Source organism: Falco naumanni, chromosome 15 (assembly GCF_017639655.2).
Source record: "Falco naumanni isolate bFalNau1 chromosome 15, bFalNau1.pat, whole genome shotgun sequence".
Lineage (NCBI taxonomy): Eukaryota > Metazoa > Chordata > Aves > Falconiformes > Falconidae > Falco > Falco naumanni.
This window is the reverse complement of record NC_054068.1, coordinates 22,127,684-22,142,221: the sequence shown is the minus strand read 5'-3', so window position 1 is coordinate 22,142,221 and position 14,538 is coordinate 22,127,684. Positions and strand designations below refer to the sequence as shown.

Below are 14,538 nucleotides of genomic sequence, written 5' to 3'. Positions count from 1 at the left end.
GGGGATGCAGAGGGTACCAGCAAGCTGGGGGGATGCCGAAGCAGCGGTGTTAGCATCTACTTCCCTTCCCACAGGGAAAGGAGGGTGATGGGGCTGATCCTGCCCAGCTGGGGGGGATGGACAGATAGACCGTCCTGCTGGACTCAGCTCAGCAAATCAGGCACGTGGACCCCCGAAAAGCCCATCTCCTCTGCTTCCAGGGAAAGTAATGGTTCAATTTTGGCACATTACACTGCTTGCGTGTGCTAGAGAAATGACGAAGACAAGCACTTAAGCACATTAAAGCCCTTTGTTCCTCTCCTCATTCTTTCCATTTCCTCTGAAAACCACTAGCGCAGCCGTCCTGGAAAAGCAAGAGATGGAACGCCATCCAGAGCCCATTTTCTTGGTCTTCCTCCAGCCCACATCTCCTGAAACCTTCTCTTGGCGCTCTGGTGCTGAACTCCCAAGCACACACAAGGCTGAGCCGAGCTTAAACAGCCCCAGGACAGGGGCGAGGAGGTTCTCCCAAGCCAGGGCCAGCAGCCAGCCCCTTCCCAACCCAGCCCCTTCTGGGGTGCCAGTCCTGCCTCCCCAGTGCTGCCCGGGGTTTAGTTTCTCCCTAAATCTGAACTTTTCAGAGCACATCATGGGGAGACATAGGTCTGAAGAGCAGGAGCTCAGCATCCAAGTCTGGAGGGTAAGACTAAGCTCCAGGAGAAGCGTGCTCCTCTGTGGTGGCCAGCACTGGTCACCACTGGAAGCAGGACAAGTGACTGGGGCCTGACCCTGTCTGGAAACCAGTACAGGAGGAAGGGTAAAACCTTGAGGAGAGCAGTGGATAATGGGAACGACTTCAAGCTGATTCTCCCCCTTCCTCCCCCTGCCTCTGTGCATGATCAAAAAGAGGAAACCCAGAAAGGACTAGCTCCCTTTGTTCCCTTTTTTGTCTGAAATCCAGCATGGGAACAGAGAAAAATGCTGGAAAGTATGCAGGAAAAGAGAGGGGAGTAGAGCTCAAAATACATTTTATCACAACATATTTCAGAGGCCAAGAGAAGGGGTCAGCCCCAAAGCCCAGGGGGCTGCAGTGGGGCAAGCAGGCAGGGGTAAGAGCATCAGGGGGAGATTCCCCAGGGAGTGATGACAATTCTGGTGGTGTCCACAGATGGCAGTGGGGCCAGGGTGCTGGTGGCACCTCCGGATCCCCCCCACCATGGTCCCCAGCTGGGGTGCCACCTCTGCCAAGCAGGGACCAGGCTGGCCCCACAGCCGGACCCACCCCCCCCCCCCCCCCCCCCGGGCACACCAACCTGGCAGCACCTACCTCCTTTCTCCTCTTTTTGTTGTTAAAATGCCCAACCCCCGAATCCAGGGGGCTTTGGGGATGATTCTTGATTGTTTGCTAATGATATCAGCAATTAGGCTCACGTGAGGGAGCAGGACTTGAAAGGATTAGGCAGCATTAAACAGCACGGGGTAAGGAAAGGGGAGGTTTGGATGCAGGGACGTTGCTGGAAAGGTAGGTTTTAATTCCCCAAAGCTTATTAATCCTTATTAATCCTTCCTGAGAATCAAATCGTGTGTAATCCCTCTGTCGCTACCCCCCCCCCGCCCCCCGACATCCTCCCATCTCTTAAAAGCAAACGGCTCCAGTGTTTGTGATCTGCGTTGCCATGGAAAAACTACGAGGGTTTTTTGTTTTACTTGAAACGTTGGGAGCGAGTGAGAGCGGGAGGAAGAGTAGGGCAGGTCCAGGCAGCCACCGAAGCCAGCAGCATCAGATTGAAGGTGGGATGGCAGAGGAGAAGACCCCGGGGGAGTGAGACCCCTCATCACTAACGCTTTGTGCTTCCAAAAAAAAAAAAAAAAAAAAAAAAAAAAAAGACTGAGCCAACCCAGGCTTGCCTCTGACGCCACCATTAATGCCCATTATTTAAAATCTCCCTTGATTAAACTATTAGTGCCAACGGAGGGGTGCAATTTGCATATGATTAGTGCCACTGCCTGTGGGCTTCTCCCTCCCCCACTGATGACAAGAGAGAAAACAAAAAAAAAGAGGACTGACCTGGATTTGTGCTGAATTAAACCAAATTCAGAATTTCCTTGTGCCGGGGGCTGGGAAGAGCAACAGTGCTCATGGCAAGACAGGAAAAGGTCCCCTTGGGGAAGAAGCTTTGAGTGTGATCCAGCTCCGGATGCTTTTACCCCGAGGCAGCTCCTGTGCCGATGTGCTGATGCCCAAGCTGAGCTGGTTTTGGCCAGTGAAACGCAGGGGCCAGACCTGCCATCCTCTGTGGGCAGCCCGCTGCCACAGGGACCCGAGTGAGCTCCATCCTGAAGTCTTCAGATGCTCTTTGCATCCCTAAGAGGACACCTGGTCCCTACCAGCAAGGCTGGACCCACAGCTGCAGCTCCTGGCATGCATGGGCATCCCTGCATCCCTCAGCCTCGTCCCCCAAAGCCACGCTGGCCCCGGCTGCCTTGTGACCCAGTGCAACGGAGCCTGGTTGAACAGGGCCCCTGTGCTAATGAGCAGCTTTTTGACATATGGATGTGAACAATCTGATGGACTAATTAACAGGGACTTGCAGGACTGCCGAGCAGCTGGAGCGGCTGCACGGGAAACCGAAGCCTGGCCCTGAGCCCACTGTTTTTCCAAGTGGTGTGAAAAGCAATGATCAAACTGAGCCATCCCGTGGTTTTCTGCAGCTCCCCCTGAAATCTAAAAAACTATTTGAAGGGGAATAGCAGAAAGGCCTTCTCCTGGCAAAAGGTTCAGATTCAGCCATCGGCCACTTTAGAAAGACCACGCTTTACGCCACGGCACAGGCTTGCTGGATGTGCACCCCCAGATCTCGCCAGGAGATCCTTACGGAGGACAGGGAGATGCTTCCTCCAACTCTGTTGTGTGTTGAAGGGAAGTAAGCCAAAGACTTGAAGCCACACTCAACCTCTTCCCTGTCGCTCCTGTCTCCCACCTGCACTGCAACAGCAGCATCACCGTGCTGGTGCTCCCCAGGGAGCTTCTGGTACGTCCTGCCCCAGGACAGTCCTGCAGGAGCAGGAACCTGTTTGGAAAGCAAGAGCTATGCTCCTCAGAACTATCATTCCCCACTTATCCATAAGGGCAGAGGTTGCCTCTTCAGAGCAAAGCCCCTTGGAGCTCAGCAGAGGATGTTTTAGGAAAAAAATCAGGAGAGCACACAGTTGTCCTCTCCCGCCTCCTGCCAGCTGCTGCCCTGGCACATGTCGGGGACTCCCGAGCTCACGCTGGCGCAGTGCCAAATGGCACTGGACGGTCGGGTCTGCCAGCAGCACACCCCATCCCTCTGCCCCCCCTTGCAGCCCTCAGCCCCCGGCACTGCCCCGGGGGGTCTCAGCTCCCTGACCACTGCGCACTGGCCTGTTGGACACCCATCGCCCAGCTGCTCCTGGGGGCCTCGCAGGCCTGCCCCTAAGAATTAGGGAGAAATCAATCACTTTTTCACCATTCCTGATTCTACACATCTCTGATACTCCCAGCTGACCTCCCGGGCCAGCAGGTGCCAGCCTTACCGCTCCTCTTAGTGGGGCTGCTCGCCACGTCTTGGCCAGCTCTCCCTCGTCTGCCCCTCCCATGGCTGCTGGGTCACCTTTGAGATAAGGGGACCAGCATTTAAGACTACGCTCAAGACATCTGTGCAAATCCCAGGGAGACCCACCTCGTGGCATCTCCCACTCCCACCTCATTCCTCTCCCCAGTAACTTCTGACTTTCCACAGGTGCAGTTTTGTTGACTGCTATCAAGTTTCTGAGTCATTATTTTTTGTTCCTACGATGGACTCTACGTTCTCTGTCCGATGTGCTGACAGCCAACAGAGCCGCCAGCTGCGGGGACCCCAGGGATGGTGCTGGTGGGAGGACACACCGCTCCCACACCCGCAGAGAAGGGAAAGATGAAATTAAGCTCAGGCTTTGGCTTCCCCTGCCCAAAGCCGTCAGGATTGCCGTCGTCTCACGGGACCTTACGGACTTACGGATGCAGCCTCCTGCTGGGTGGCCTGTGCTGCAAAGCGGGCCACATGGTTGACGATGGGGGAGAAGTTGGTGGGTCCGTAGAAGCGGATGTGGGGCAGGCAGGCTGAGTACGCTTGGACAATGCCCTCCACACCTGTGGGGAAAGCAGAGAAGCCAGGCATTACAACGCACCACAGCTCAGGCTCACTACAAGTCCGATTAAGCATCATTAACTGTCATGGGAGCTGAAGTTACACTTATTTTATCCCCTCTCCGACTCATCCAGCTCTACTGGTTTCACACACCTCCACTCACACATTCCAATACCAGGGCTCTGCCCTTCAGTCACTTTGCAGTGGGTCCTCAGAGCTTCTGGGTAAGAGAGCCCTCGCCATGGCCAGCCAAGGGTGGCTTTCCCTCTGTTTCTGCAAAAATCCTGGAACCCACCAAAGAGGAGGAACAAAAAGAAAAGCAACTCCTGGTCTCTAAGCATAACCAAAAACCTGACAGACATGGAGCTGAGGTTGCAGAGGGAAGCAAAACAGTCCCAGAAGCATCCCCTGAGCTCCCGAGCTGTGTCTGGGACCCACAGGTCACGGGAGACCCTCCTGCTCCTGCCAGACCGGAGTGGGGTAAATGGCAGCTCTCCCCGAAGGCTGCGTGGGCGCACGCAAGTCAGAACCGACCAGCTCCACAATTCATCGGCTGACAGCGAGTTCCTCGGGAAGGGCCCGTGTCCGACAGGAGGTGCAGGAGGTGGGCTCTGTGTCCCAGAACACCTGCAGGGACACAGCACAGGCAGCTGAGCCGTGGATGCGCACAGCTTTCGTGGACCAGCGAGCGCGGCTCGAGCCCCGGTGCTGCCGGGGGGAGGCAGAGGCCAAACCAGGCGGCCTCTGGAGACCGCGGTAGCCCTGACCGCTTTGGACGTGAGCGCTTTTCCAGCCATGACTGGGACCGGCTCTCCGTTGCTAAATGAAGCATTAAGGCTGAATTCCCCATCTGCTAAGCAGGCCAGTGTTTCTTGCAGGCTTGCTGGAGGAGCAGGCGGCTGGTAGGACACACCAGACATCGGAGCGAAGGCAGATTTTACGCTGTCTGAATCCAGTTGCGTTTTACCCTGGGCCTTCCTACACACATCCCCAGATTTTCTCTGCTCTCCTCTGAGTGCCCCCTTAGCATGTGCTCTGCTTTGCCATTAACGTCTGTCTCTGAACAGACCTTGAACCCCCCCAGGATGTTACTGGAGAAATGCAGAGGGAAGGACAGGTGACACTGCAGGCATCAAAGGAGTCACAAAGACCTAGCTGGCACTTACCTGAACAGAACGGGTTCGTGGGATTGAAGTTAATGGCAAACTCATGGGATACCTGCAGAGAAGAAACGACCCAGGTTAACAGGGACGGCCAGCGCAGAGCAGGGTGCTCGCTAGCCATCAGCTGGTGCTGGGGGGCTGGTCTGGGGCTGGTGCTCCCCTGAGGCAGGACCCAGTGGCCACAGACGTTCAGTCCATCCTGCTGGGTCAGCAACAGCTCCCCACCCTCTGCTACCCGAACGGCGAGGGGCAGCAAGTACGGACGCGGTCAGGGTTAAGCAGCATTCAGGGATGGACTGGTTCCTCAATCCCCTCGTCATGGAGCCACCTGAAATTATCCCATCACACATTCATCTACAACTATCAAAGCAGGTTTGTCGACATGGCTTCCCACGAGCTGCCCCAAGGGAAAGCGTGCGGGAGGGATGCTCTCAACCTGCTGGCCCGTCTCATTGGTCACTAGGAGAAATTACTTCATCCTTTTGCAGGTTATAAAGGGAGAAAATTCAATTAGCGTCATCCCAGGGAGCCCCAGTTCTGAGAGCATCCCGCTTCCCCATCTCTCTGCAAGTGGCATGGTGCAGCAGGAGGGAGGCAGGCACAGGTGAGCTGGGTCAAAGATCTGATCTGGCATGTCAGCTACCACGACAAAGCCGGCAGATGATTAGCTTCATCATCTGGGTCATCGTGAGGGTAAAGGCAGCACAGAAGTGGTGATGTGAACGCTTGGGCATGATGGACAGCAAGTCCCAGCACAATCTGGGCTGGTTTTCATTGGCCATGAAACCATCCCTCCTCCAAGGCAGGTGCAAGATCCTTCAGGTTTTCCACCATCTCCTTCAAGCCCAGGGAGATGCTCTCATGAGGCAGTCCTGTGGGACACGGCAGCAGCAGACAGCCCTGCACACTGCGACCCCTGGCCGGCTGCACTAGCCCACCCAGAGAGACCAAAAGCGGCGCTGCCTTCGGGCCACAAAACCTTCCTCACCTGCTTCCGCGGGAAGAGCCTGCCGGCGGAACCCACAGACCGCCGGGCAGCAGCTGCTTTGAACCCATCTCTGCCAGCAAGGGCAGAGCGGCTCGAGGCCAGAGAGGGCCAGGGCCACCAGCTGTCGCGTGAGCCCTGCAGTGCTGGTGTGGGTCAGCGGCTTGCCTGGGGCACGTCCCTCACCGCCACCTGCAATCCAGCCCCGGGGTAGCAAGCAGGCTCTTGCCTCTTCCAGCACCTCCAAAGGCTGGAGGGGGTGACGTGGGCTTCCAGGCCACCGGCTCAAGGCTCTGACACAAAAAAGCTCCCACTCCGTTCGTGCCAGAGTTGCAAAACAAGGCTCTTTCCTCCTTCTCAGAAGGGTGGAGGTTTGCTGAACTTCTCAGCCAGGGGACCGCTTCGGGACACGCGTTTTCATAACGTTGGCAGGACGACTGTCCTCTGAAGCGCCGCGTGAGGCAGGGTCCTCCCGAGACTGCAAAAGCAACATGCCTCTGATTCAGACTTTCCAAGTACACTGGGCATTGTGTTGAAAGCGGCACAAGAGGCTGTGGGGTGGGAAACAGCAACCAAAAAAAGCAGCAGAAAATCCTCCCCGTGCTACAAAGCTGATGAGCTGTTGAACTAGCAAATTCCAACCGCCTGCTTGGGTGTCCCCATGCCCGGCGGGCACAAGCAGCAGCGCTCCCAGCCACCAGCCAGCCCAGGGTCAGAGGTGCAGCCTGGACCGCAGGGCTGTGTTTTCATACACCCTTCCTTGCAGAAGCTTCAGTTTTGGGCAATATATCCAAATTCAAATTTCTTGATTTTCAGTTGTAAAGGGCTCTTTTTTTTTTTTTTTTTTTTGAAGATGTTCAAGTCTGTTCAAAGATGTTCAAAATTCTGCCATACAAGTATTTATAGACAAGGCAAGCAAAAATATTTCCATGTTTTGCACTGCAAAAGAAGGGTTTCTCTTTCTTTTAAGCAGCAATGGAATGGTTTGGAGCCGTGCTCCTCACCGTCTAACAGAGCAGACCCCCTGCGTGGCAGAAGTATTGCAAAACCTCCTCTGGAGTTTTTATGGATTATATATATAACTTTGCTAGAAAATTCAACAGGAGGGCTTCAAAATAAGAACACACAAAAAAAGATCTCATTCCCTATTCAGCTCGTACTTCGAAAAACAGTTTCTGTAGAGTCCAATTAAATGTATATGGAACACCTACAGGTATCACATTCACCAGTAACTCGCAGGCAGAAACTCTTTCTAGCCACCACCAAAGGGTAAGACATTCACCTGCAGCCAGCCTGCATCTTCTTCCAGACCTGGATGGGAACAGCCGCCACGCCATCTTTTCCCATCAGGAATTAGGGATGTGCCTTGCAGACACACAGCCAAAGCCTGTACCAGAGAACCGACCCTGCAGAGGGTTCCCTGCCACCACCCTGAGCGATCCCACCGCTGTCGTGACTCAGTTTCCCTACATATATATATATATATGAAAAAAAAGGCAAATGGCTGGAAAGCCTCGGGGGTGGCACATTGGTGAAGCTGCCGGCTTCCTTCAGCCGACCCCATCTCCCGAGCAGTGGGGCTCCGACATGAAGCGTCACCCTCTCCGCTGTTGCCTTGCCTTTGCTCATCCCCTAGAAACCGCAACCCATCTGCTTCCCTCTCCTGTTCCCTACTGGGAAACCACTCCAGGCTCTCTGCGGAACTGCTACATGGCAAGATGTTCTTTGACATTTCCAACGAGACTTTTGTGTGCAAAACATCTCGCTCTGACGGTGCCCGGGAAGCGTTGGGGAGCCATGGCAACAGGAGCACAAAGCCCCATTTCTGTGGCTCTCTCATCCCTTAACAATCCTCCCGGTTTTCCCTCCGGTGCATGCGTACAGCAGCCGCCCCTCGAGGGAGCGCCGCTGGCCGCGCTGCATCCTGCTGCGACACAGGGTACAGGGCTATGGCAAAGAGCAGCTCCTCCGGCTTTGAAACCACCCAACAAGCCTCAATGGCCGGCAAACCTTTAACGCACAAGCGAAGCCAGCGGCACGCAGAGCCCGCGGGCCAGGGAGGGATGCAGCCCCAGGCGGGCGGTGTGGGGTGATACATGGGGCACGTCCCCACTGCTAACGTGAGACAACCAACGGGTCACCCCAGGCGTTAGTATGCACGACCTTCAGGCACGGGCCAAGCACCTGGGGAGGGAGAGCTGCTCTCCACTGGGGCTTACATGGGCTTAGACATCATCCTGGGGGAAAACGAGGTGTGTTTTCTGGAAGTGCTTACAGAGCATCCCCAGGCCCGTGGAAGCAACAGGAAATATTTCTGTTGCCAGATGTGGGAGGCAGCCATGGCAGGGGCAGAGGAGTCGCGCCCCTCAGCCCCCAGCCCCCCGGGCAGCATCCTTGACCCAGTTCCCACCACCAGCCTTGCAGGAAGGGCCATTTCCAGCCTGGCGATGCCTCTCCCATGGGCACTGACCCGCACGCATCGCCAGCTCGCCATGACAGTTCACCTACTGCCCCAGCAGTCAGGGCTGCTGTACCCTTTCCATTCCCACTGCTTTTTCCATTCGCATGCCTCTCCCCGAGTAATAAATCCCTGACGGCAGCTGGCTGTTAGTCCTTGGAAGTTGCCTACTGAAATCTCCCCACCGAAGTAGTGAAGTGACAGACCAGAGACATTTGACGGCCAAGGAGGATGAATCAGCTCCAAAGTGCACACGGAGGGATCTCCTCCTGTGGCTGGCAAACAGCAAGAGCTCCCACTTGAGTCACACAAATTTTGGCTGCCGGCAGAGCGGAGAAAAGCGCAAAGCCAGAGCAGGCAGGACACCCCAGCCTTGCGGCCCCACAGTGGTGAGCATCCCGGCGCGATTCACGGTCACTCGTGGCTTACGTGCCCCCTGCGCACAGCCCCGAGCAAAGCTCCCGCCTAAAGAACACTAAAGGCTTGCCAAGATTCAACCCCAGCCCGGTGCTGGGAACACCTCAGAACCAGCGAGCAGAATGACAGTGTGCATTAACGGCGCCAGCGAAGAGCGGCCAAAAGACCCAACCGGTAATGAGAGAGGGGGGGTCCTGGCACATCTCAGCATAAGAAGGTGCTCCCCACCAGCCAGCTCAGGGAGCAGCCCTTCAGCCCCTGCCCATCCGATGAGCAGGATGCTCCAGCCCTTGCAGGACCAGCGTGCCTTTAACCCCTTCAGGTGCCTAATCCCAACCAAAGATCAAGGTGGCTCTTGGGACAGCCCTTCTGCTCCAGTCCTTGCAGGCTCTGCCTGTTGCAACATCACGTTGAGGCTACCCAGCTCCCAGCCCCCTCCCAGACCTTGCCACCGTCTGACACATTCATCCAGGGGCCTTTTCCTTTGCCCAGAATTGTTCCAGCTTCTTGCCAGGAAAATGAATCAATGCCTGGCTCTGCCCATTAATGCCAGGGAGCTGCTGCTTTCATGCCAGCTCAGAAGGGAGGAGCGGGCTGCCCGTGCTCCATCCCCGCCTCGCCGCCCACCCACACTGCCACATCTCACTCTCCACTGGCTGAAATCCCACATCTACCCATTCCCCCTCTGCCTGACGGCATTCCCGACGGAGCCAGCTGGGGAGCCTGGCAGCTCCGATCCTGCCCCAGCAGCAGCAGGACAAACCCATCTAAATGCGCAGGTGGCCACAACACTTCACCTTCCAGTCCGGTGGGAGCTGGGCACCGAATCCCAGAGCAGGAAACATCTTGTCCCTAAAAGAGAAGAAGAACAACCTATGGGTGTATTTACACACACGAAGCAGGCTTGCATGGCTCTTGCTGTGGCCTCCCCGTGCTACCAGCTGCCGGACGCCCACCTACAGTGAAAACGCCAGCTAAAACAGGCGCCAGCCTTCCCTTCTCCCAAAGAAAAGCAACACGGTGCCTTTAAAAATCATGGGAGTTGAACAGAGAGAGCGTAGATGTTCCCCTTTGGCTTTTGATCTTTGGGTGGGGCGGTGGGGGGGTGGGAAGAGTCCAGCTTTGCTTTGTTACCTACAGGGATCCAGAGCATCCTCTTACCCAGACACCTGAATCTCCTGCAGACCTGTAACCCCAGAGCTTTCAAAAACCCTCAGTATCTATTTTGGTCACAAAAGCCAGCATGGTGAGGCCAACGGATTTCTGGTTTGTTTTCTTTATCTGTGTCTCAGATGCTGTTTTTCTGTGTGGCACAGCCCAGGGCGCTGGGGAACAAGGCAGCCTGGCAGTGTGGCTGTCAATGGCAAACACAGTGAGCTGAGGGCAGCTGCCTGCGCACCAATAAAGTGGGTGCTGCCCAGCTGCCCCCGTGAAGGATGCTCCACTTCTGCTAACATGCCTACCTCTCCACAGTGGTGACTGGGGGAGAGGTGAAACCCTGTCCTTACCCTCTCCTCCTCCTGCATCCCAGTGTATATGGTAATTTTCTCTCAAGGACCTTTTCAAAAGCAAGGTATTACTTAGTCCTGGCTTTGCAGATGAGAAATCAAGGGGCATGAATCCCAGCAGCCCCTCAGGAAGCCAGGGAAACACCTGCAAAACAGGGCAGAGGCAGGAGGGCACAGTGCTTACGAGTCATAGTCCTGGATGATCTGGCCGACAGCCCAGATAGCCGACAAGTACTCGTTTGTACCCATGGGGTTGATATAGTGCAAAGAGGTGGGGTCTCGTGGGTTCCCGTTGGAGGCTGTGAAGTCAATCCCAACCTAGGGGACAAAAGAGAAGCAGAGACCTGTCCTCTGTTAGCAGACACCACCACAGACCTGGCCGCCTCCATTGCCTTCGAGGCCCAGACACAGCCCCGTCAAGACACAAACCTCAACCTTCTGAAAAAATTCAACAAAATCCAGCTCTTCACCTTCCCTAAAAAAAAGCTGACTATATACTAGGTTAGGCAAAGGCATTCACTACTACACCTATATTTTTCACCAGTGAGCATCACACGAGGTGTCCTGAAGCAGCCCCTGCTCCTGGAGCAAGCTACCACCACCTCCAGCTCAGGACCCTCGCTGCCCATCTCCCAGGAGCTCAGGAACCGAGTAGCTCCATGGACACCAAAGCAGCCAGGGCCACCCGGGCATTTGGGTCTCAAGGTCTCTGACCAAGGAGTCACAACCCTGAGCAGATCCTTCCCTGGCTTCCCCGGGGACCAATATATGCTGAGCTCTTCGAAGACTTTGTCAGCAAGACACTCATTTCTCTCCCTCCTCAATTAGGCTTTCTATATAAAGACATCAGTAGAAACACCTATCTCGGACCCAGTTAAGTCTGGTCAGAAAAGACGAGATGCTGAGCCACACAATTTGAAATGACTTGGGAAGGAAGAGCTGGGAGAGGGAGCGGGCAGTGTGGCTGCGCTCGCCTTGTTTGCCTCGCAAATAGGCAAACCCCAAAATAGCTCTGCCGGCTAAACTGAGCTCAGGGGAGTCGCAAGGGATTTTGCTCCGTATCCGTAACGGGAGAGGATGAACTGTGATTTGGCTGAGAAGGGACCTTGGCCTGGCTGGGGCAGTAAGAAATCAGGGCCCAAGGACATGCCACCACCTTGTGCTAGGGTGGCCGGTAGAACAGGCTTGGCAGGACAAGGGGATGTGGTTTCAAACTGGAAAAGGGTAGGTTTAGACTGGAGGTAACGGCGAAATATTGTACGGTAAGAGCAGTGAGACACTGGAAGAGGTTGCCCTGCGGATGTCCCATCACTGGAAGTGTTCGAGTCCAGGTTGGATAGGGCTTGAAGCAACCTGGTCCCAAGGAAGATGTCCCTGCCCACGGCAGGTGGGATGGACTGAGGATCTTCAAAGGTCCCTTCCAAACCAAACTACCCTATGGTTCGACGAAAACCCAACTTCTTCGCCAAGCAGCCTTACAGCCTTGCCAGCCTGTGGCTTGCTGCTATAACACCTGCCTGCCCAGCTCCTGCCGAGCCACCGTGGGCACGGTCATAGAGCAAGAGGGAAACTGAGGCAGGGGGAGGGGGCTTGGTGGAGCCACACAGGCACGTGTCCCGCTCCAGCAAGCAAAGCCACCAACAGCGGCACTTGGGCAAGAGATATCAGAGCGGCAGAGCCAGCCCACTTCCAGCAGGGGCAAGCGGCCGGGCGCAGCGCCTCTCTTTGTGGCTTCAGCCCTTCTGTCCCCACAGCCTCCCTCGGTAAGGAGGACACCAGCAGCCTTTCCAGACCGCAGGGCTGCATGCGGCATCCTCCTCCCCCTCCTCCCCCTCCCAGCCCAGGCGTTTCTGCAACGTGGCACCCACAGCAAACCCAACCAGGCTTTTGGACCAAAGGTGCCTTGGGAGGGGGAAAACCCCTCCAATAACTGGCAGCTCTGTAGATGGGGGCAGGATTTCTGCTTTCAAGCCTAATTCACACAAGAGCTCTGTGCTACCAATAAACTTAATGATTTTCTCTTCTATTCACTCTCCAGCACCAAGACCTTAGCACACAGCGGCAGAATGGCACACAAAAAGCTCTCCCAGTCGCTCCTGTTCCTATGGCAACTCTTCCTCCTCCTCCTACTCTCCCCCATCATGTTTTTAGACTAAACAACAAAATACAAACTGAAATACTGCGAGTGCCCACACCTCTCCGTATATCGCACCAGGGAAGTTTGCAGAAACTGCACACCCCACTTCTGCATTGTGGTAGTTTCACTTGTGGTTGTAACGTCCCTGATTAGTTACTCCCGACAAGCCATGGTCCAGCTTGAAAGAAGGTGGAAATGCCAGTAAAAATGCAGAAAAGCATCTCAGTAACAGCCCAAAGCCTCTGTGCTGGCTTCAAAATAAGGTCAGCTTCCATAAAAACTGGAGGGTTAAACCCTGTGATGGGGAGAGAAGTCAGTAACATTTTGTGATGGGTCAGAAGGTCTTTGTGTGAGCCTGATCCTCAGCCAAAGGCCAGCCAGCCCCCTCCATGCTACTGGACACACCTGAGCATCACAGTAACGACCCCCCCGAAACCCAAACCCACATGGTTTAACAGCAGAATGGGGCATCTCCTCATCGCCATGAAAAGCCAAATCTCACACAGAACCTCCCTCCCCAGTTTTGACCATTACATGTGCGTTACTGTTACTGGGCAAAGAGGAGCAAAAATCCTTACAGTAAACATCAGCTGGCAGCCTCCCAGGATGTAGTCTAGGAAGGAGAAATCTCTGGTTATCTGAAAGAAAAACCACAAAAAAAGCATTTTGGCAATCTTCACTGTTTCAGAACAAAAACCCTAAACACCTAGGAGGTGCCCCAGCCTGCGACCAGTGTGAGTCTGGGTCTTCAGGGACCCTCAGCCATGTGGCAAAGCAATGGGAAGAACCACTCAGGTCTCCCACGGCAGTGTCCCGGCACATCGTGCGTCCTGTGGGGCCAAGCAGGGCCACATGTTGGTCCAAGGCTGGGGTGAGAGGCCTGGACAGGGATCCTTGTGAGCAAGAAGCGTCCATCACGGTGAACTGAAGGGAAGATCGTCTCCCCATGGCCAAAAAAGCCTCCCAGCACCTTCAGATCTGGTGTGGGAAGAGCTGTGCGGGTGCCTTCCCCGCTGTGCCGCTACCATGCGAAGGGAGGACTTCACCAGTGCCTCAGCTGGGTAGAAGGACCTCTCCCACGCGCCCCTAACCATGCCCCCAGGAGACACCAAGCAGCCGGGAAGCACCCACAGCTGGGGCTCCATGGCGCTGCCCATGCTGAACGCCTCCTCCGGCTCTGTGGCCACCCAGGCGCGGGGTGGCACCAGCAACTTGGTACATCAGATGCTCCAAGTGGAGAGAAACCCAAGCAGAAAATAAAGCACGCTTCCACTCGTGCCCTGCAGGACCTGCACTTGGAAAGGCAGTGGTGCTGGAGGCAGAGGGAGCGGGGCTGCTCGGCTGGGAGCAGAAGGGAACATCTCGGTGTCGTACTCACTTTGCAGGACTTGACAATGATGATCCCAGAGTTCTTGTAATTCTTTTTCTTCTTTTGCTTTTTGGGGTTAATGCACTCTAGCTCGAGCTGTAACACACAGACAGGGGTGTGAGAGCGGTGCCGGGCTGTGCCAGCCGGCTGCAGATGCCACCAGCAGCCTCGCCCGGCGGTGGCCACCTTCCCTCCACGCCCTTCCAAGCGCTGATGAGACACAAACGATTCACAGCGAGCTCCTGATCTCTAACGATGGAAACGGAGGCACAGGACGTGCTTGGGAAAGGGCTGCTTTTCCTTCCCTGGGGCTTTCACTGTGCCCAGGACCCGGCACGTGGCAGCTGAGACACCCCAACGGGGCTACAGGG

The 14,538-nt window shown here is 55.5% G+C and overlaps 1 protein-coding gene across 4 annotated transcripts in view; it reads right to left on the bottom strand.

Annotated features, from left to right (window-relative positions):
* Window positions 1–14,538, bottom strand: part of CPNE2 (copine 2) — a 59,841-nt gene that overhangs the window by 5,216 nt on the left and 40,087 nt on the right. For all 4 annotated transcript variants that reach the window (XM_040615681.1, XM_040615683.1, XM_040615682.1 and 1 more), the window contains 6 exons: window positions 14,177–14,263; window positions 13,377–13,436; window positions 10,846–10,979; window positions 9,951–10,005; window positions 5,297–5,348; window positions 3,999–4,132 (listed from right to left, as the gene is read on the bottom strand). In XM_040615681.1, coding sequence (XP_040471615.1) covers window positions 3,999–4,132; window positions 5,297–5,348; window positions 9,951–10,005; window positions 10,846–10,979; window positions 13,377–13,436; window positions 14,177–14,263 — 522 coding nt within the window. The remainder of the gene's footprint in view (window positions 1–3,998; window positions 4,133–5,296; window positions 5,349–9,950; window positions 10,006–10,845; window positions 10,980–13,376; window positions 13,437–14,176; window positions 14,264–14,538) is intronic.